The sequence below is a fragment of the Euleptes europaea genome, chromosome 14 (assembly GCF_029931775.1).
Source record: "Euleptes europaea isolate rEulEur1 chromosome 14, rEulEur1.hap1, whole genome shotgun sequence".
NCBI classification, from domain to species: Eukaryota; Metazoa; Chordata; class Lepidosauria; order Squamata; family Sphaerodactylidae; genus Euleptes; species Euleptes europaea.
The window spans coordinates 6,835,628-6,859,296 of record NC_079325.1 but is presented as its reverse complement, the minus strand read 5'-3'; the positions used below and the strand labels follow the sequence as shown (position 1 = coordinate 6,859,296).

The 23,669-nt window shown below is 43.9% G+C and overlaps 1 protein-coding gene across 1 annotated transcript in view; it reads right to left on the bottom strand.

Annotated features, from left to right (window-relative positions):
• Positions 1 to 21,081: 21,081 nt before the first annotated feature.
• Positions 21,082 to 23,669, bottom strand: part of GRIK4 (glutamate ionotropic receptor kainate type subunit 4) — a 433,443-nt gene continuing 430,855 nt past the window's right edge. The window contains 3 exon segments of the mRNA XM_056860247.1: positions 21,082 to 21,502; positions 21,504 to 21,544; positions 21,547 to 21,630. Of these exon segments, the coding sequence (XP_056716225.1) occupies positions 21,265 to 21,502; positions 21,504 to 21,544; positions 21,547 to 21,630 (363 nt within the window). The 3' untranslated portion in view covers positions 21,082 to 21,264.

Here is a 23,669-nt window from a genome sequence, read left to right as displayed (position 1 = left end):
TACTATTGCATAATTAATAGATTACAGTATAGTGTAAACATAACTTTCACGAGCACTGGAAAACCACAAAAATTCATGCTACTCACTTTATTGCTGTGGTATGGAACTAGGGTTGCCAGGTCCCTCTTCGCCACCGGCAGGAGGTTTTTGGGGTGGAGCCTGAGGAGGGTGGGGTTCAGGGAGGGGCTTCCATGCCATAGAGCAGGGGTGTAGAACTAATTTGTTAAGAGGGCCGGATATGACATAAATGTCACTTGGTTGGGCCGAAGCATGCTTCGCCAGCCCAGATGGGGATGGGAGGGGGTGGCTGCTTTGGCTGCCTTGTGGACTGGATAAGAGGTCTCAAGGGGCTGGATCCGGCCCTTGGGCCTTATGTTTGACACCCCTGCCAGAGATCCCAATGATCAAAACAGCCATTTTCTCCAGGTGAACTGATCTCTATCAGCTGGAGATCAGTTGTTTAGCAGATCTCTAGCTAGTACCTGGACGTTGGCAACCCTATCTGGAACCAAACCCGCAATACCTCCGATGTGTGCCTGTATAGAAAATAGCAAGAGTCCAGTAGCACCTTAAAGACTAACAAAATATAGATGTATATACTAGTAAGCAAATTAGAAAGCCAGCATGGAGTAGTGGTTAAGGTGTTGGACTAGGATCTGGGAAACCCAGGTTCGAAACCCCACTCTGCCATGGAAACTTGCTGGGTGACCTTGGGCCAGTCGCGTACCTCAGCCTTGACCCTAGGAATACTAGGGTTGTGACACAGAGACAGGCAATGGCAAACCACCTATGAACGTCTCTTGCCTTGAAAACCCTACAGGGTCACCATAAGTTAGGTGTGACTTGAAGGAAAAAAATAAAAAAGCAATTGTGGGATGCAAACATATGCGCATGTATTGTCGAAGGCTTTCATGGTCAGAGTTCATTGGTTTTTGTGGGTTATCCGGGCTGTGTAACCGTGGTCTTGGTATTTTCTTTCCTGACGTTTCGCCAGCAGCTGTGGCAGGCATCTTCACTGAGTGTTACTCCTCTGAACACTGAGTGTTACTCCTCTGAAGATGCCTGCCACAGCTGCTGGCGAAACGTCAGGAAAGAAAATACCAAGACCACGGTTACACAGCCCGGATAACCCACAAGAACCAACACACACATGTATCTATTATGTGTATCATTCAAATGTATATAATCAAAGCCACCTATTACTGAAGAAGGCAGAAATGGAAACATTTAATTTAAATGGTTCTTGTAGGTTATCCGGGCTGTGTAACCGTGGTCTTGGAATTTTCTTTCCTGACGTTTCGCCAGCAACTGTGGCAGGCATCTTCAGAGTAGTAACACTGAAGGACAGTGTCTCTCAGTGTCAAGGGTGTAGGAAGAGTAATATATAGTCAGAAAGGGGTTGGGTTTGAGCTGAGTATTGTCCTGCAAAAGTATTGTCCTGTAAGTATCAAGATAATGTGCTAATGAGGGTATGGTATGTTAATATGGAACCATTGTATCCTGAAGTGATCTGTTAATGTGTGTAATCCAAAACTAATCTGTATGGCTGTTGTTGAATGTTGTCTTTGTCTGGAGGTTTTTCAGGGCAGGAAGCCAAGCCTTATTCATTTAAGAATGAATAAGGCTTGGCTTCCTGCCCTGAAAAACCTCCAGACAAAGACAACATTCAACAACAGCCATACAGATTAGCTTTGGATTACACACATTAACAGATCACTTCAGGATACAATGGTTCCATATTAACATACCATACCCTCATTAGCACATTATCTTGATACTTACAGGACAATACTTTTGCAGGACAATACTCAGCTCAAACCCAACCCCTTTCTGACTATATATTACTCTTCCTACACCCTTGACACTGAGAGACACTGTCCTTCAGTGTTACTACTCTGAAGATGCCTGCCACAGTTGCTGGCGAAACATCAGGAAAGAAAATTCCAAGACCACGGTTACACAGCCCGGATAACCTACAAGAACCAATGAACTCTGACCGTGAAAGCCTTCGACAATATTTAATTTAAAACCTTTAAGCCAGAGTTTTGTCATCCACTTTCAAAAAATGCTCACTATATTTATCTCCTCACCTTCTGCAAAGTACTTTGGTGGCTTTCAAATTCAGCACTGAAGACAACAATAAACCAGTAACTCAAAACAGATTTCAAATTCCCATTTAAAATAATTAGCAAAAAGCAGTTATTAAAAAATTGACAAAAATGTGCAATAAAGGCACAGCAAAATAAAACACAGCAGAATAACAATAGCAAAGAGAGAACAAACTTGAGCAATGTAATAAAAACACAACCATTCTGGGTTCAGCCCTTCACCAAAGGCCCTCATGAGCATGAATGAACAGTCTTTTCCAGCATCCAGAAGGTCACCAAGTAGGGAGCCAAAATTCTTGGGGTCCTGGTTGACATGGACAGCCTTGTACACACAAACATTTAAAAGTTTGCTCTAGAATATTCTGTGAAGATGGTAAAGGTTCATGCGCTTATGCACATCAATTATATAAGAACATAAGAAAGGCCATGCTGGATCAGACCAAGGTCATGATAGCCCTCTTCTCCAGGAACATGTCCACTTCCCTCTTCAAGCCTTCCAAGTTGGCAGCCATCACCATATCCTGGGACAGGGAGTTCCACAATTTATGCGTTGTGTGAAAAAATACTTCCTTTTATCTGTTTTGACTCTTACCCTCCAGCTTCAGCAGATGACCTCGCGTTCTAGTATTATGGGAGAGGGAGAAAAACTTCTCCCTGTCCACTCTCTCCAGACCATGCATAATTTTATGGACCTCTATCATGTCTCTCCTTAACCGCCTTCTTTCCAAGCTAAACAGCCCTAAGCGTCCTAACCGCTCCCCATAGGACAGTTGCTCTAGTCCCCTAATCATTTTGGTTGCTCTTTTCTGCACCTTCTCAAGCTCTGTAATATCCTTTTTTAGGTGTGGTGACCAGAACTGTACACAGTATTCCAAGTGTGGTCTCACCATAGATTTGTACAAGGGCAGTATGATATCAGCAGTTTTATTCTCTATTCCTCGTCTAATTATGGCCAGCATGGAATTTGCCTTTTTTACAGCAGCAGCACACTGGGTTGACATCTTCATTGAGCTGTCCACTCCCACCCCAAGATCCCTTTCTTGGTCTGTCGCTCCCAGCACAGATCCCATCAGTGTATATGTGAAGTTGGGATTTTTTGCCCCAATATACATCACTTTACACTTATATTGAATTTCATTTGCCATTTTAATGCCGTTCTTCCAGTATGTAGAGATCCTTTTGGAGCTCTTCACAGTCCGATTTTGTTTTAACCACACTAAATAATTTGGTGTCATCTGCAAACTTGGCTACTACACTGTTTAACCCCAACTCCAGGTCATTGATGAACAGGTTGAAAAGCACCGGTCCCAACACAGATCCCTGAGGCACTCCACTGCTCGCATCCCGCCATTGTGAGAGCTGACCATTGATTTCTACTCTCTGCTTTCTATTTTTCAGCCAGCTCTCAATCCATAAGAGGACTTGTCCTCTTATCCCATGACTATGAAGTTTGCTTAGCAGTTTTTGGTGGGGGACTTTGTCAAAAGCTTTTTGGAAATCCAAATACACAATATCCACAGGCTCATTCCTGTCCACATGTTTATTGACGCTTTGAAAAAACTCTAATAGGTTAGTGAGACAGGACCTACCCTTACAGAAGCCATGTTGGGTTTTGCCCAGCAGACCTTGCCCTTCTATATGCTTGACAATTCTATCTTTAATAATGCTTTCCACCAATTACCCAGAACAGACGTTAAGCTAACTAGCCTGTAATTTCCTGGGTCCCCCCTGGAACCTTTTTTTATAAATGGACTCTGTGGCATTATACCCTGCTGAGGTCTCTTCCCTCCCCAAACCCTGCCCTTGCCAGACTCCACCCCTAAAATCTCCAGGTATTTCCCAACCTAGAGCTGGCAACCCTAACTCTGAGCCTGATACATGTGCAGGTGAGGATAAACCAGGCTGGTGTAATGACTGGCTGAGTTTGGAGCCAAGGTGGAGTTGCTCAAATAATGGCAGCCATGGAAAGGCTTCTTAGTACAGGCTGCCCCATAAAACACATTAGTGTATTTTAATAAATTATGAAGTAGATCAGCTACTGAAAGAAACTAGTTAAGCCCAGATGATAATTTACATCTGCCTACCACTGATGGGAAAAATCTGTTCTAACTATATTGTGTCTTGGATTAATCCCCATGAAATAGTTGAAAATTGATTTTTTCATTGTTTAATAAGCTCTCAAACTTATCTCTAATTTGAAAAAAAAAACAAATAAATGAGAAGCATGTTTAAAAGACTATCACAGATAGGCCTATAGTCAGGTCAGCCCAAATCCCCCTGAGGCTACTTTAAGTTGCTACTTAAATTGCTTTTCATCACTTTTTCTGTTATTGAGCACATGTGAAAAACCAGAAAGGTGGATCAAAATGCATGAGTTTCAGGGTTCGGACATGGGAAAACCTGAAAAGCAGTTTTAAATATATTGAGTTTCTGAATTTGTTGATGGGCATGCAGGAAAGTTGATTTTCAGTCACATTTCAGCCTTCCTGTGCTTTACAACACATGTATGATTGATTTTGCTGTAAGCTGAAACAGAGAACACAGTGAACACAGCGTGAAGTTAAAAGAACCATCAGCTTCCATTTTAATAGGGTTACTACATTATTTTCCACACACACACCCCAAGCAGGGACTCCTGTGCCTTTTAACAGTAAATGACAGGAAGAAATTGAGCACATGGATCTTTTCCTGAAACAGGGATGGCTGTGGAGATGGGAGAAGTTTTGCCTGTAGAATTTTTGCCCATCACATAGCTACTAACAGCTGGAAATCCCTGCCACACACAGAAGTGGCAGGCCTATCAACAGTATGCGCTCGTCGATCAATTGTGAAGTCAGGTCTTGTTGGCGTGGGAGAGTGTGAATGCACATCCCCAGTAAGACAATGCTTAAGGTGATTTCCTTTGGCAATGGGATATATACAACTGATGAAAATATTGGATTTGAAATGGTCAGCTTACCGGAACACCATATTGCTCTTATCTTATTGCTGTATGCTTAATCTCCCAAAGAGGACAGCTTCGACTTTGTTATTTGCCTTCACTGGGTCTCACTTTGTTCTCCTGACGACTTCCCATGGAGTCGGCGTCTACACAGTATTGCTTTCTTTGTCTTCGCAAGACTACCACGTTTTCTAAGTCCTTGGACTTTTTTGACTTTTTCTGTTTGTCATATATACGTTGCTTGGGTGCTGTGCTTCATTTACCTGTTTATGTATGTTTGTCAGGACTCTGTGCTGATTGTTACACTAAGTTTACATGTGCTTGTCAGGACTTTGAACTGATGGTTGCACTAATACATTTGTGGCATTTGTGGTTTTTTCCCCCTCTGTATTGTTTGCTTTCTTGGCCACCTTGCTGTGATTTTTTTGGTCCTTGTTGATCATCGCCCTTTGACAACCCAGCCAAAACCTTCAGCAGCTGCCTCATGAGAAAAGACCAGGGAAATGCCAGGGATTGAACCTGGGACCTTCTGAATGCCAAGCAGATGCTCTACCACTGAGCCACTGCCCCTCCCCGTAGATCAGTCTTTTTTTGACCAGGGACCACTAGGACTTTTTTGTTCGGTGCAGGGACCCCAAGGTTCAAAATAAAAATTCTGAGAATTTGAAAATAAACTTTAATAATAACTGTTAGTTAAACATTAAACTTAGAATAATATTTGAATATATATTTTTATAATAGAGAACTTTTAATTGAAAATATTAATTTATTATGGGTTTATAATTTTGTTTCACGGACCTTAATTTAGTTCTCGCGGAACCCTGGGGGTCCACGGACCCCCGGTTGGGAACCAGTGCCGTAGATGCTAACTGGTTTATTCTTTCTGAACAGAAGCCGAAATGTTATATGCCACCACAGAACTTCTGCACAAGGTTGAACGGGCTTGCTTACAAGCAGGGTGGGTAATTGAGCAGGCCAACCTGAAAACTGCTTGCAAGCGGCAAAAGCAGTTTGCCAAGTAGCCAATGCAACCGTTCCTTCCAGCCCTTTTTCAATGACTTGTGCTGCCCTAGAAGCAGTGAGGTCTTTTATCAGAAGACATACCATGGTGATTCAGCTGTCATGTTCATAAAAGCCACAACATGGTGGCCAGCCATGCAACAAGAGCATTACTTGCTGCCAGATGTGCGCGATGCTGTGTAACAGTGGTGATTTTCACACCATCCTCCCTGTTTTGGGCAGCAAGCATTGCTAAATATGATTGGTGGGCCTATAAGTAGGGTTGCCAACCTGCAGGTGGTGGCTGGAGATCTGCTATTACCACTGATCTCCAGGCAACAGAGATCAGTTCCTCTGGAAAAAATGGCCGCTTTGGCAATTGGACTCTATGGCATTGAAGTCCCTCCACAAACCCCGCCCTCCTCAGGCTCCACCCCCAAAATCTCCGGGTATTTCCCAACTCAGAGCTGGCAGCCCTACCTATAATGCAAGAAATTGCTCTGTGTTCCTTAGTGGCCCTTCACCCCTGCTTTCAAAAGCTATTCTCACATGCTAGTGCTTGAAAACATCATAACCTATGCACACAGTTCCCTTTCTAGATGAGGTTTTTATATAAAGGCAATACAAAATTTCTTCATTACTATGTTTCTATAATGCTGGTGTTATTCCTCTTTCTAAATGTCCGCTGTAAACAAGCATTGACCCAGTAATCTCCCATTAAAAACCACTCTTAATCTGCATTCCTCTGAATGGCTTCTTGCCGTCTTTTCTGCGTTCCTTAGAGGTCATTGTGTCTGCTTGTGTTTTTCTGGTTTCTGTTTCACAGAGATAAAGAACCTTGTTGCATTTCAGAATCAGCTAGCGACTCTCCCTCTCTTGCTCCACTCACCTAAGCCATTCAAAATTGCCAAGGCACAAAGACCAAGTGGAGCTGATGATGTCCCATTAGCTGACATTTCAACAGAGCATTTTCTGTACCTCCTGCTTTCAGCATTTATAGATTAAATTGGAAAGTCAGTGCTGTGCGTAAGAGAGCTTGTTTATTATATAGCTTGAGTTAGCGTGGTCTAGAGAATAAAATGTCGGTCATGGAACAGGGATCTTCAACTTCGCTTCTACAAACAGGAATAGTAATGACTTACTACATTGTGTTTCAGCAAATGAACAAGATAAGAAATTTGTTCACCTATATCCTGATCAAGGAAGTGTAAACACACACAGGAACATCCTATTTGTGTAGATGATATGAAAGATTTCTGCCTGAGACCCTGGAGAGCTGCTGCCGGTCTGAGTAGACAATACTGACTTTGATGGACCAAGGGTCTGATTCAGTATAAGGCAGCTTCATGTGTTCAAAATACATGGGAAAAGGTTTGCTTTCTGAGTCTTGAACCAGATCACCCTTGAAAAGTTCACATTGAACTATTAGTAGAGATGCTAGCCTCCAGGTGGGAGCAAAAATGTTGCATATTAAAAAACACTTTGTTGCCTGGATTGTGATCTGTTGTCTGTCATTCACAGACAACAGGAATACTTCATGATATCTTTTTAGTTAGTTCACAGCTATTACTGTTGAGGTCTTCTCTCCCCCCTTCCCCATGACTACCTTTCCTGATATCTTTTTCTCCACAAACTTTCTTCATACCCTCTTCCTTCTTATCAACTTACTCTTTATTCTGCTCACCTCTAGCAATATATTCCAGTAGGTCTTTAAAAAACATGTCAGTCCATGATATGCCTTTCATTATCCCCTTTATATCTGTCCTGATTCATATTCCATGCTATTATAAGGTTTCAGGGCAGATCACAAATTTTAAATTCCCCATTCCTCAATGACTCACATTTAAAATTTTAAAAAACTTGAAATAGCAGATGGGGAAATGATTGCAGAAGAATAAATATATGCATCTTGGCAAATATTCTTTCTTCTCCTTGGAGATTATTTCTCAATTCTTCAAAGAGATCTAGATCTTTTCTCAAATCTCTCTTCCTTTCACTTAATTTAAACATTTTTGCCCAATTTCATGATTTAATAATGAGAAATAAAATTGGAGCTTTAATAAGCTTCAAGAGAAGAAGTCTTTCACTTTGTCAGAGGATTAAGAGAGGAGTTAAAGGTGCAAAAATCCCCCATTAACCATGCCGCCCTGATAGGGCAACCCCACCAAGTGCTCAACATTTCCAGCTTCCGTAGAAGACAAAGAAGAAGAGTTGGTGTTTATACCCTGTTTTTCTCTACCTTAAGGTGTCTCAAAGCAGCTTACAATTACTTTCCTGTCCTCTCCCCACAGCAGGCACCTTGTGTGGTAGGTGGGGCTGAGAGAGTTCAGAGAGAACTGACTGGCCCGAAGTCACTCAGCAGGCTTCATGTGGAGGAGTGGGGGAATCGAACCCGGTTCTCCAGATTAGAGTCCGCTGCTCTTAACTACTATACCATGCTGGCTGAGGGAGTGGTCAGTCAGTGTGCATTCCAGGACTGGGCTTATGGCTCTTTACTACTGTAATTTAAGTGCTTAGCAAAGGCAGTAGATCTCTGACATCTCCCTGCTTCAAAAACCCTTTTAGATCTATGCCTTACGTAGATCCAAAACTGACTTGTTAGAGTTGGACAAATGGTGCTTGTTCTACCCATTGTTCTGTTGTTGCAATTCATCAGGTGTTCCATTCCCCATCCTTCCAATGACTCACTGCTGATTTCTGTGAGCTCCATTTGTATTCTACATGCTGCAATCTGTCATAGATCTAATTCTGAACCTGGCCCCTGTGCAGATAGAAAAACCTAGAGAATGGGACCAGGAGGCTTGCAAGAAAAATGTGAAACACCCCCCCCCCCCGAAATGGAGGGGGGCTTAAATGCCCCCCAAAGAGAGGAAGGAGCATCCCCTTTGGGGTGGCTGTGGGGTGGGCAGAGGAGTGGAAGCCACTGTCGCATGTGCCAGGCAGGCAGGCGGAGGCGGCAGCACTGCAGGCTGGCGGGGGAGGCAGGGAGCGGGAGCATAAGCCAGGAGCCTGCTCAGGCAGTGGCTCTGCACGCAGCCGGGCTGGCTGGGGAGGGGGCAGGCCAGTAATTTATTAATTTATTTTTCAGATTCCTAACCCCGCCCTCCCCGTCCAAGGCCAGGCTCAGGGCGGGTAACAACACTAAAACCACAAATATAACAATGAAACTTTTGAAACCATAAAGTACCATTCCTGAAATTATTTAAAAGATGGTTGCCAACAACAAGGCAGACCAGGTCGAACCATGTTGGCTACCCACCGCCCTATAATATCAGTTCTAAAGCAAGTGGGGCAGGGAGTAGGGAGGCCAGCACTGATATCACTTGCGGCTGTCCTCAGTTACAGGCCTAATGGAATTTTAATGTAGATTAAATTTAAATTAGACAATCATTTGAAAGGCAGAGGATTCACCAACCTGTTCACAAAGATGTACATATGTAAGAATATGGGGGGGGGGGCAGAAAAAAGGATAGCCCCCCCCCCCAAGTGCAAGTCTTGCAGGTCCCCTGTTTGTACTTTCGAAATGCTAACATGTATATAAATGCAGAGGTGAAAATTAGCTGGCCAAAAGTGGGCAAAGCAGTCAGTAAAAATGTACACGATAAGTTAAACAGCTGTAAACACAAAACAAAACAAAAATAAGACTTATTTTTATTACCTTTTCTTTATGTTCTCAATCTTGAGGGGGGAATATGCTCCACCTCATCCGTTTTCAGTTTTTAAAAAAATCTCGGTCTTTTCACATGACAAAAAGAAACGTGGAAATCAGCACATGCAGAAGTGAAATGGGCAGGAGCAGGCTGGGTCTATCCATGCATTCACGAGCATGGCGTTTATGTTCATGGGCTTCCTCCCTGGGATCAGGTGTGCTTCCAGGAAGGGCTACGTTGATGTCTGGGATAGAACCTGTATGCACACAGGTGAAGAGCAGGGCCGCCACAGCCATCCTTTCCTCCCCCCCCCAACCAGGTGTCTTATGTCCATTGAAGAGGACTTCAGGGTAGTAATTTAAGGTCTTGCACGGGGACCTGTTACGCCAGTGGGAGAAGGGATGGGGTGTGTGTGCGTTGATACAACAACACCAGTAAGAAATTTGAGATACTTTCTCCCCTGTCAAAACATGTATCCGTCCCTTACCTCTCTGTCCCAAATCTAGAACACACCAATGAAAAATGGGCAAGAAAGAATACGTTTGCAGCTCTGTTCTTGACATGGATCACTTGGATTAGAATAGAATATTCTGTGGAGAATTCTACGGTGGAGGAATTTGTAAGCATCCCTCCTCATTATCTCCGACTGCCTTCCCTCTAAACCATTAGTTGCAGGCGGCTGTTCACAGAGGGCTAGGCATGAGTGCTCCCCGGGCTGCCTTTGCCCTCAATCTTTAAGACATCACTTGGAATCAAGCTCCATTTATTTCAAGGCAAGAGTGAGCAGCCCATTGAACGAATATTCAGAATCACAATCGAGGCCCTTGATAATTAGTAGGCGTAGACAAAATGGACGCGAGTCTCAGTATTAGCCTTCTTTCAAACATCTTGGACTACCTGATCTACTTTCAAGGGGTCAAGACAAATAGATGTCCAGGGCAGGCAGAGGGAAAAGCTTAAGTGTCTGGCAGGTATGAGGTTGAGGGGTGGATTTCTCACCCATCAACAGAGCAGCCAATGCTCCCTATTTTCTGTAGAGACCCAATCCCAAATCCTTCTGTGCTTAAATGGGACAAGAGCCAAATGGATTGTCAAGGAAAGGGCTCGGTTCTTTGTGGCTTTGCCTTATGTCCTGATATGTGTCAGCTAAGATCTCACTGTGGCTCGGTGGTAGAGCATCTGGTTGGCATGCAGAAGGCCCCAGGTTCAATCCCCGGCATCTCCAGTTAAAAGGACTAGGCAAGCAGGTGATGTGAAAGACCCCTGCCTGAGACCCTGGAGAGCCACTGCTGGTCTGAGTAGACAATACTGACTTTCATAGACTGAGGGTCTGATTCAGTATAAAGGCAGCTTCGTGCGTTCATGTGTTCAAAAGACATGGGAAAATGTTTGCTTCCTGAGTTTAAAAACCAGATCACTGTGATCTATTAGTAGAGATGCCAGCCTCCAGGTGGGACCTGGTTGTCCCTTGGAATTACAGGTCCTCTCCAGACTACCAAGGTCAGCTCCCCTGGAGAAAATGGATGCTTCAGAGGGTGGACTCTACAGCATTGTACCCCACTGAGGTCCTTGCCCTTCCCAGGCTCCACCCGCAAATATCCAGAAGTTTCCCAACCTGTATCTGGCAGCCCTATCCCTCTACCCTCGCTGATGGCCAGGGGGGACCTGGCAACCCTAATTATTAGTGAGTGAGCTAGTAGTAAAGACAACTGGTACTTATGGGGGTCACTAGTGTCTCCTCTGTGGAGCAGCTTTCTGGCTAGCGTCACACCAATATTTTGCATACGACGAGGGGGCATCAGTTCAGACACTACCACTTGCATTTCACGAGTCTTGCTATGACCTCTGTGCAGGCAGTCTAAAAACAAAAGCTGTCACAACAGATAAACAGTCAAGGAATCCATCTGGACCTCGTGCGCGCATAATTGTCCTAGTTTAGTTCTGCAAATGAGAACAGAGGTTTCTTTTCTGACTACGCTCATAAATGCAGTAAAGGCTACAGAATCTAGAACAACAGTACAATTTGAACAGACAAATCAGTCATCTCAACATCCACCTGGGAATCAGAGCGATCTTTCTCTGCTCATTCATTTGCATTCCTGTTCGGCTTTGAAATAAATTACATCCAGCCTCTGTTCGCTCAGAGCTAAGCCTGGAAAAGCCGAAGTGCTAAACCCATCAATGTTACCTAGGAGCGCTGACAGGCCCTGACGAGAAATGTTCTGTTTCCCAAATAAAGCAACATACAGTTTCAAGAAGCCAATAGGATGTTAGAGAAATAAGGCCATATCCCTCCCTAAGTGCAAATAAAGAGAAAAAAATATACTTTATTTACATCAGCTGGAGACCTGGTCTACATTGATTCCCTACCATGTGTCCTGCATCTTTGCAGTTTGAATATTGGGTTTGATTCTTAGTATAAAAATGCAAAATTAACTCCACTTTATATCAACTAGGGATCTGGCAGCTCTAGGAAGGATTAGCAGATTGTTAGCAGTAAACAAAGCACAATGAAATAAGCATAATGTAATACTCAGCATTTGTGTAGGGCTTTTTGATTGTTTAAAGTGCATCACGTACATTATCACTGTCATCTTCATAACAGAAGAAGAAGCGTTGATTTTTATATGCCGACTTTCTCTACCTTTTTAAGGAGACTCAAACCGGCTTACAATTGTCTTCCCTTCCCCTCCCCACGACAGACACCTTTGTGAGGTAGGTGGGGCTGAGAGAGTTCGGAGAGGACTGTGACTAGCCCAAGGTCACCCAGCTGGCTTCAAGTGGAGGAGCGGGGAAACCAACCTGGTTCACTAGATTAGAGTCCACCACTCATGTGGAGGAGTGGGGAATCAAATCCGGCTCTCCAGATTAGAGATGGACAAAAGGCGATACTTCTTTACTCAACAGAGTTATTAAAATTTGCTGCCAGAGGATGTAGTGATTGCCACAGGCTTAGATGGCTTTGAAAGGAGATTAGACAGATTCACAGAGAATAGGTCTATCTGGATACAAGCCTGGCTTAAGGGAACCTCCACATCTGGAGGTAGTCAACCTCAGAATCCCAGTGCCAGGAGGCAAGATCAGGGAACAGCCTTGGCCTCTATGGCCTGTTGTTGGCCCTCCACCTGTTTGGACTGTCTGAGACAGGATGCTTGGACTAGAGCAGGGGTGGGGAACCTTTTTTCCGCCAAGAAGAAGAAGAAGAGTTGGTTTTTATATGGCGACTTTCTCTACCACTTAAGGGAAACTCAAACCAGCTTGCAACCACCTTCCCTCCCCCTCCCCACAACAGACACCCTGTGAGGTGGGTGGGGCTGAGAGAGTGTGACTTGCCCAAGGTCACCCAGCTGGCTTCATGTGTAGGAGTGGGGAAACCAATCCAGTTCACCAGATTAGCCTCCGCTGCTCATGTGGAGGAGTGGGAAATCAAACCCGGTTCTCCAGATCAGAGTCCACCACTCCAAACCACCACTCTTTGTCAACATATGTCAAAGTTATGCCTAGTCTGCAGTTTGCTAAACAGATCATACTGATCAGAGTGACAGCTAAGTCATGTGATGATGCTGGTGTGATCCAGTTTGTACAGCCAGGAATGGGGATTTCCAGAATGACTCATCTCAGGTGAACTGTGATTGGTCATAAATGTGTATATAAGTCTGTGTAGTGAATGTAAGTTACCTCTTGACTGAAATATACATGCTGGCGGAGCATACTGTTGCTCAGAGCTGTGAATGTTAACAGCCAAAGGACTCTGTGTAGATATTGTAAATAAACTGTACATAGCAGAACTGCGTGGTGTGAAGTTGCTACCAGGTAAACTCCTGAAGTCCAGACAAGCTGTGCGCGACACTCTTAACCACTACACCACGCTGGCCAAGGTCCATTTGGATATTTATTTCATCATTCGTGGGCCATACCAAATTATCAACTTAAAAATTAGCCGACCAAGCCCCAAGCAGGCAGCTGCCCCAGATGACACACACACACACACACACACACAGCGCGTGTGGGCAAGCAGGCAGGCATCCAAGCAGTGGCGCACTCACCCACCTTGTGGCACAGGATGGTCTATTGCACCAGCCGGGCGTAGCGGTCCAGCCGCACGCCGGAGTTGCTCCTGCTCCGCATGGTCGGGGCCGGATTCTACAGCCGGCTCCTGATACCTCCTCCTGGAGGGATGAAATGAGGACACACTGGCTAAGAACTCACACACCACCACCCCCCGCATTCTGGCCCTGCCTCCTTTAACCCCTCCATTGTCGCCACTTCCGCCCCCCAGCCCTCTTGTAGTACAGAGGGAATACATTTCTCCACGGCCCGGGTGGGAAAGGGTTAACACAGTTACTTGGGCAGTCCTAGCAGCTCCATAGCTAAGGACTCTTCTGCAAGGGGGAAAGAAGGTTCCTTTTCTCAGCAAAACAAACTCACATCTGCTTTGAATAGAGGCTATTCCTGTCCGCGGGAGAGGGCAGATCACCAGTCTTAGATCCTTCTGAGCTAGAGATCTGCCAGGACCCACGAAGGGCCAGACCAAATGATTTCGCTGGCCTTAAGCGTGACATTCCCCACCTCTGGACTGGACTAGAGGGACCACTGGTCTGATCCAACAAGGCTCTTCTTATGTTCTTATGCCTCCAAGGTCTTTGTCGACCCTGCTTTTTGCTGTCGTCAGTTGAAAAGGGCAGAGATTGAGTGAGGGACTTTATACATGCAAAGCATGTGCTCTTCCTCTGAGCTATGACTCCGCCCATAAATTTGAGTCTGGCACTAGGGGATTTGAAAGAGTTATTCAGTCCTGCAAATGCCTGGCACCTTATAAAGATGTTGGCATAAAGAATGATGCTGACACCAAGACTGGGGACTAGAAATATTTTTGAGCTCTGAAAGAGCCCATGGCTACAGCTGTGCCAATGTTAGGCCTTTCTGAGAAATCAATCTATACGCATTGCTTGGCGCTCTCAAAATATAGTCAATCACTTTGGATCCATTGCCTTCTAAGAGGATTTATGGCTCTTTAGGTTTTCCAAGCTGGCTCACGTTTATGCACATTGATTTGTTTCTTTACGAGAACTGAGTTAGAACTGAAGTGCTTCAGCTCCCGCCTTCTTTGAAGAAAAGTTGCCCCGTTAGTCTCTTTAGCAGGAAGTTTGAATAAAACATTTGGTCTTTCTTCCATGGTTAGGGTTGCCAACCTCCAGGTGGCAGTTGAAGATCTCCCATTATTACAACTGATCTCCAGGCGACAGAGATCACCTGGAGAAAATAGCTGCTTTGGAGGGTGGATTCTATGGCATTATACTCCATCGAAGTCCTGCCGCGCCCCTCCCTTCTCCAGCCCTCCTCAGTCCCCACCCCCAAAATCTCCAGCTGTTTCCCAACCTGGAGCTGGCAACCCTTGCCATGGTTTAACTTTCTTTTCTTTTCTTTTTTAGGCAGATTTTATAAAAGCTTTATTCTTACCATGTTTCTGAAATGCATATCAAGAGCTTTTAAATATTCAAAGTGCTTTGTAATCCATCATCTGCCATCACATTGACCTTAAATTTTCTACAACATTTACTTAAAGATGATTCCTCTTCACAGTTATCTGGAACTTTAGCAGCTGAATCCTAGGATTTGGTCTTGTGCAGCCTGACAGCGTAGAGAAGGGGGTCCCCAAAATATTTAAGCCTGCGGGCAAATTTGGAATACTGACATTGGTTGGTGGGAGCAACTAAAAATGGCTGTCACAGGAGGGAGAGAGAGCCAGTAAAAAAAACTGTCAGGGAGTGAGGTTGTGCATAACTCTTAATAGCAACCCTTCAGCTTTTCAGGCAGAAGCTCTGCTTAACCAGGTGCCTTTTAAAATGAGCATGTTGGTCTTTTATGCATGGCTGTTTCACTCGCCATCACCCCTCTGATCACTTCGGGTCTTTGTGTTGATTATGCATGCCGTTTCATCAGTACTGACTTTAATGGACCAAGGAGGGTCTGATTGAGTATAAGGCAGCTTCATGTGTATTCAGGTGTACTAAGCTATTACTCTGCATTTCTGATCTTTCTTTGCAGTAGGGCTGTGATGTAAGTAATGGTTATTTTCTGTTTGGGGTAGGGAATTGAATCGGAGAATAGTTAACGTGCTTCGGTTTTCCAGAATTCTATCATTATGAAAATTCTGTTTCTAATTTCTCTTTTGTAGACAGTGAATTGAGGCCGAGAGATAGTGATATGCCTCTGGCTATCCATTCAGTTGGAAAGGATTTGAACCCAGAGCCTGTAGCTTGAAGGCCACCCCTGTCTTCACCTGCCCAACCTGTTGTTGAGGTCACATTAAATCCCATGACCTTTAACAATTGCATTGGTCTGAGTTTAGAGTCCATTCCTTAATTACACAGAATCAGGTTCTCAGCTGGCATAAAAACCATGACGATCTATTCAAATCAACAAGCTGCTGCCAATCGTAGCGACAGAGGAATTGGTCTGCATTTGCTGTCAAGGACCCTAGAAGTGAGCTGGTAGAAAAAGCAAATGAATGTACTGTTAAAAGTAACCAAACAGGGCAGAAAAGAATGAAAGGAGCTTGTATGTTCTTTCACTGTGTGAAAAGGCCATTGTGCTGTTCTTTCTAAGAAACCACCGAAAAATGGTTAAGTAGTTGTTCTTACTAGATGTGCTGACCTAAATAGAGGATCGGTCCCACCTCCCTTGTTATTGCTGTGATCTTTCTCTCTCCACATAAACTCTGAAACTGCGAAATGATTCTGGGATGAGTTAATAGAACCAGAAATCTTAGTAACGGCACCCATGGAGTTTGGAGGCGGTTTGCGACCCCTCATCAATACATTAATGCCTTCAGAAGCCAAATTCCTGGGCTAGATCCTAGGGGAAAAATTATATCCCTTTAGAGCTATAGCGAATTAACTGGCTTGGAAATCAAAACTCATAAAACATTCATTAGAAGAACGGGCTCCCAGGATCTTAGTCATCATTTTGGAGTCTCACCTAACCTGCATAAGAGCCAAACTTGGCAATGCCCCAGGACGGATATTCTAATATGGAGCAAGGGAGGAGAATTAGCTACAGAGGAATTTGAAATCCTCTTGGGGTTTCTGAAGCTGAAGGCTTGTAATGGACAGCAGGTGTGGTGAAACAATTAAAAGGAATAAAGCAATTATATTTGAATTGATCTAATCTTCTGCTCCCACCGGGGGTGGGGGGATCTGGAGAGAGATCTTACTAGAATTACCCCGTTTTATCAATAGGAAGGCATTCTGGGAAAGTGCATTTCAAATGACAAAACCGTGAACTTCATTTGCATGTGAGTGGGGCTGGTCAAAGGAAAGAGGACATAAAAAACCCCGCTTCCCCAGTGCCAGCAATTCTGCTGGAGGACAAAGAGAGCATGCCTGTTGTGGCATCAAAGAAACTCTCCTCACCAAAAGTGCGTTTTATTATCCCACTATTTTTTTTTGGAATTGGTTTCCATTTTATTGCGAGAACTGATTAAAATGACAAAAAGGACTTGGATATACTGAGCTGGATGCAAAACGTTTAGCAATGGGCAAGGAAGCCTAAAGACACAATAATAAAAGGAGAGAGCTAAATGAGGATTGATTTGTAACTCTGTTCCAGCAGTCTCCATCCATTTTTCACACTATAGTTACTCAGTTGCCAACCCCCCAGGTGGGGCTTGGAGATCTCCCAGAATTGCAACTGATCTCCAAATGACAGAGATCAGTTCCCCTGGAGACAATGGATGCTTTGGAGGGTAGATGCTATGGAATCATATCCCCCAGAGCTCCCTCCCTAAACCCCGCCTTCCCCAGGCTGTACCCCCAAATCTCCAGGAATTTCCCAACGCAGAGGAGACAACCCTTGCAGTTGTCCATGCTTGGCAGCTCATTTGAAAACCAAATTTCTTTAATGGCAATTTATACACTCCTTAGGCACATTGCTTATGTTGCCACTACTTCACTGGCCGTGCTCTTGTGCTTTCAGCAGCAGCCAGAAGTGCCAAAATTAAGGACAATTTCCCCAAAGTACAAAAATGGATTAATTTCTGAAGAACAAAAAATAATGTGCAAGAGCAACCCTACTGGCTGCATATTTTCTGGTCAATAGGGTTGCCAACCTCCAGGTAGTAGCTGGAGATCTCCTGCTATTACAACTGATCTCCAGCCAATAGAGATTATTTCACCTGGAGAAAATGGCCGCTTTGGCAATTGAGCTCTATGGCACTGCAGTCCCGTCCTTCCCCAAACCCCGCCCTCCTCTGGCTCCTCCCCAAAAATCTCCAGGTATTTCCCAACCCAGAGCTGGCAACCCTACTGATCAAGCTTACACTTCTTATCAGCCCGTACAAGGAAGCACTTGAATAAATGCTGGATCATGATCCCAAGCAAGCCACCCAGAAAATAATCAGGTACTCATGTGCCTGTGCTTATGCCCTTCGGAGCACCCAATAGCACGTTTTCCTCCCGTTTTAAATCAGACAGTGCAAAACGGCTGAATGAACTCTATCGTACTGGACAGTACCTCCTTCTGCCTAAATAGCTGTCGAGAGGGTTATGATTATTGCCAGCCTAGCAAATAAATATGGAAGGACCCATTCTCAGCACAAACTGTATTACACAAGAGGGAAACCAGGTGAAGAACAGAAGCTACCAGTGAAAAGTACATGCAGCCGCTATAGCAATAAAGATTTAACAACAGATTAAAAAAAACTGATGTGGAATTTGTTTAAAAGTAAAGTGATTTAAATTGACATTTGCCAACACAGCCACATACACGAGTTTCTTTAGTGTTTGCAAGAGCTTTGGAGCTTTTAAAAAAGGTTTCGCTAGTTGTCTGACTTCTCTTTATTCACCCCTGTGAAAGGAAGTTCAGATTCAATTATTCATGGGAGCCTTCCACCCCCCCTTGTGGGTAATCTGTAAATAAATATGAAAAATCCCGTGTTCTTTTGATGAATATTCCCTACTGCTTGTGAAAGCGTGTTGGCCTTTAAACAAAACACAGTCATGATCAGAAGGGTTCCCCTTGTCGCTGCCAAGAAGGTGGGATATGACAGCAAACGTTTATAGGAGTAAGCAAGAAGATAACAGCAATACTTTTTTTGGAGAGCAATCTGTAGAACAGGGTCTCCCTGTGCTGGAGGTTAGAACTGTCAAGCGGTTCTGCCATATTACCCTGACATGTATTCTTGTGGCCTGCCCGGGAAAAAAAAAATTGTATAACTTCATTTGTGAAGCCTGGTCAGTCGTTTACAGTGGCTAAGATTCAGAGGCACAGATTCATGGTTTTAACATGGTAGGGCTGGAACAGCTGTCTCCGAAATCACCGTGTTCTGGGGGTTTGCCAACTTTGGCATTCATTAGGGATCAGAGGCAGAGTGTTTGATAGAACTTGAGCCGGACATGGATGAGTCAGTTTATGGTGGTAGTTCTCATATCCTGTAATGAAAATGAATTAAGGGTCTGTCCCTCGTTGTACCAAAAATGAGCAGGTTATGTTTCTTAGCCAGCTTCCATAACAAGCCTAGGAAAATGGTGTGTAGAGTGGGAACATGTGCTAGATGCCAAATGCTTTCAGTAAGGATAAAATATCAACCCCAAATTCTCTCTTTTCATTCAGAGCTACCTGGAGTTAGGGAGGGATTTTCTGTATGAGTAGGCTATCATTTATCTCTTTTCTTTCCCCAAAGGTTTCTCTTGGTAGCTGCAGCACTATGGGTATGACATTTCCGTTACAATATTAATATCTAAAACCAAAAAGCTAGGATTCTTTGCATTTTACTTGCATGCTGTCAGATTATTTCCTTTTTTGCTGTGGTTGAAATGACCCCTTCCCCCACTACAGAACTGGATTTTAGCTGTTAAAATAAATCCTGAAATAAGTTGGAAGAACACAATGGAACCGTTTCCTTAATCAGTTCTCAGCTTGGTGCATTAACTACTTACACAAGTGCAGCCCCAGGAAGGTCAGTGGCCAAAATCCGAAACAGAGTTAAGTATACTTCAACCTACTGAAATCAATGGGCATCAGAGTGCTGAACACTGTGTTAGATTGTAGTTCACAATACTACAATACTCTGACCATTCAGCAAACTACTACGATAGTAGTAGAAGCAATTTAATAGATTGCATTTGCCATAGGCAACTACAGATTTTTCCCCTTGGTAATCTGGGACACCAGCTACCTCTGAATATCATGGGTATAAAGATCTATATTTATAGAAGGATGTATTTTATTCAGTACATTCAAAAAAAGAAAAAGAAAAACCAAGAACAGGATATTCTTTGACCTTGTTTGTTCGTCGCCTCCTTCTTGATCTTCTTCTTATTTTACAATCAGAAATTGCATAGAAATCAGGAAATTAAACTCTCCCATGGAAAAACTCACATCTGCAGAGTTGCTGCTAAGAAGGATTTCCTGACCATTGACCAATTCTGCCCACTGAACCTTTAAAGAAATGCCCTGGGCATCGTGCCCAAGACCCTTCACTCAAGGACCTTTATCAGCAAAGAGACTCTCAGATAGAAGGCGGCGTCTGGATCAGAAGTTAGTTTCAGAAGGTAACCATGTTGGTCTGTAGTAGAACTACTAGACTGGTGGATCAGAAGTGGATCTGTTGAACTGGCGGGTGGTGATACTTAAAAAAAAAAATACTGAGACCATCATGGATATCAGTCTCCAGCTGTGAGATTGTCTTAAAACAGTGCTGAGATGGTATATCAGAAGCTGACAACCTGGGATAGTTAACGTCTACCACCCTCTGCTGGTGGGAGAAGGCAGAATCCCCCCTCATCCCCACAACTTCGTCCTGCCGCTGGTTAGTTTTCTCAAAACCAGTGCAAGCACACACACACACACACACACACACACACACAAAAAGTAAGAGGGAAGATGTTTTTTAAAAAGAAGACAGGACCCTTGACATTCTGTTTGAAGGCCTCTTGAGTTCAACTGGTGTTAGTTGGTTTTTGGTATTTATAACTCCTTGAGTGGATTTTCCTTTGTCAGTGGCTTCATGCATGTGGAACCGTCCCCTTGAGGTCAGCCCCCTCTATCCATAACCTTCCCCTTTCAGAATGTATGAGTCTGGCTCATGAACTCACCTGGTGTTGGACCCCTCTAGGTCTTGAACTACCAAAATAAAAGAGATGGCCCTTCCCCCACCTCCAAAGAAATCCCCTCTGTGAAGTCTGTATGGTGGCAGCGTTATCTTATCACCCGGTTTAGGGTAGTGTATTTTTCATCTCTGTGAGTCTGGTTACATCCTAAGTAACCTTCCCTATGCATACCTCTGGTTTCTGCGTGGGAAGCTGGTGAGGACAGGCCCTCCCAGGATGAAGCCCAGCCCAGAGGGGCTTCAAGCGCTTCCGAATGTAGGTAGATGAGACACTCTCTCATACAAGACAGGTAACCAAAAGTTCCATTGGGCTCATCCCCCCAGCCCAAAGCTTTGATTTGCCCTTGGGAAGCTGGGGGGCAACTGCTTTATTAATTTAAAAATAGTTCAACACTGTGTACAAGTCTCATGTTCTGTAAAATGGAACATTAGCTTCTGCTGCACCCCTATCCGCCCTTACTCGGGCTCGCTGCTGTTTGTAACTTTCTCCCATTCCAAGCTCTCGTCACTTTGCGCAGGGGACCCGGGTCCCGGCCGTGCCCGGAGGCCTTGGAACCGCCGACATTCGGGGCACACCCTGATGTGTGTGCAGCCTCGAGCTACCAGGGCAGCCTCTTGGGCCAGTCTCTGTGCCAGCGGATCCGGGTCGCCCCCACCGCAGAGCTTGCCGTTGCTGAGCGTAGTGGTGGTGCGGGCTCTCCGTTCTTCTTGGATAACAGGACGAGTTCGTATAACCCCCGCTCGCCTCCGACGAGGTTGGAAACTGTCCTTGCAGAGAATGATGCTCCGCAGCTCTGTCACCATCTCCTGGCAGACAGACACCTAGAGCAAGGAAATAAATGCAATGTCACTTTCCAAAAGCTGTGTCTCAACAACAACACCCTTTCTGAAACCTCTCTGGTCCCAAGGGCTTTTTCATCTGTTCAGTATCTGAGAATCTTTCTCCAAAGCCTGCACTTTTCTGATGCTGCTACACAGATTCAATCGTTGATAACTGTTCCAGACTCTAGCAAAACTTTGTATTTGGATCAGAGCTGGAATCAACGACTCTTTCCCTCAACAACATTTGGGTCTGCTACTTATTGAGGTGGTAATGTACCCCTGTGTCTGGACTGTCCCACTTCATGCAAAACAAACAAAAATGAAAAACACCGACATATAAACTAACTAGATGCTAGAGTTTCTAGCACAGCCTTCTTCCATATTTGCCAGTTTTTTGACCACAGGGCATTTTCTATACGGAAGAACATTCAGTCAGTATGAAATTGTGCACTCCCGGGCACAGTTTTATCATTGCAGTGAGACCCAAGAAGCCTTGAATGTTTCACAAGGTCTAAGAGTTGACTAATGAAACACACAGGGGACTTTCCCTTGGACTCTTCTGTTATTCTAATTATTTAGCTTTGTGAGTGGTTTACGTTTTATTCACATTTTTAAAATCTTGAAGTTTATGTTCTATAAACAGAAATATATATAACGATCGCACCAAAACAAGGCATTTATAATAATGACACGTTCTCTTCATGAAGTGAAAATTGCAGGCATATAAATATCAGCCAAGGAAAGTGCAAAAAGAATACATTTCCCCATCGATTCAGAAATCAGCAAAAAAAAATATCGAAGTAGCGCTCCACATAATAACTTAATAACTTACATATAACTTATTTTTGTGAGACTAGTATAAACAAATTGTTCTCTACTTATTTGCCATATTTGCCACTAGTGTGTCATTTTCTGCAAAGCTGAACAGTGATGGTTGTGTTAACTTTCACTTAATGTTAGTGCCTGACGTTATCGGACTCTTCTTTAATGTTATTTTTATTGTACATTTTGCCATTTTCAGTGTTTTCCTTTTTACTCTTTATACTGCTCTTATTTCTTGGTTACTATCGTTGCCAGAGGTTACTTGTTGCCTTAATGCTGAGACCAGTGATGTACTGATCAATGGTTTTAGTGTCCTGAGAGTTTGCAGGATATATCCCCTTCCAAAATGTATCAATAATAAGTTTTGCCACTAACAGGAAAAGTACCAAAATGTTTTAAAATACATCTTAGTTCTTTGTGATTCCCCAGAGAAGCAATCTGTTTGAGTTTGTTTATGGTACTTTGAAGATTAAGGAGTTCTCTATGGGGGTAAATGCCTCTCTATGGAACTGTTGCAATTTATCACATGACTACCACGTGTGCTATAATGTCCCTCAAGCTTTATATCCTCTTCAGCTACTCCTGGATTGATACTTACAAAAGAAGAAATGCCATCAACATAATATGTTACAGATTATGTCTTTTACATTTGCACAAAGGGAAGCAGATGGATTGTGCACACCACCATCTCTTATCCCATTTTTCTTTTGTGATGGATTGCTATACATTTGTACCGCAAGCAACATTAAACAGGTGTTGTTATTGCTCGCATAATATTCTAGCCTTGGTTGTAAGCCGTCTTGAAGGATTTAAAGTTAAAGGGAAGGAGATGCACGCTCTAAATAAGGGCCATGTAACCCTGGAACCAAACTCTTTAAAATGTTTCCTAAGAGATCCAAACTGGTTCAAATGCAGAAGGGCTTCTTAAAAATGTCTCTTCAACATACATGCATTCAAACCATGATGTAACTAAAAGAACTGCTATCGGGCCAATTGAAGGCATAAGTTGGGGTTGCCAGCACTTGGTTGGGAAATACCTGGAGATTTTGGGGGTGGAGCCGGGAGAGTTTGGAGTTTGGGGAGGGGAGGGGCCTCAGCCGACCTGTGGCAACCCAGTAGGGTTTTCAAGGCAAGAGACTAACAGAGGTGGTTTGCCATCGCCTTCCTCTGCATAGTGACCCTGGTATTCCTTGGTGGTCATCCATCTAAGTACTAGC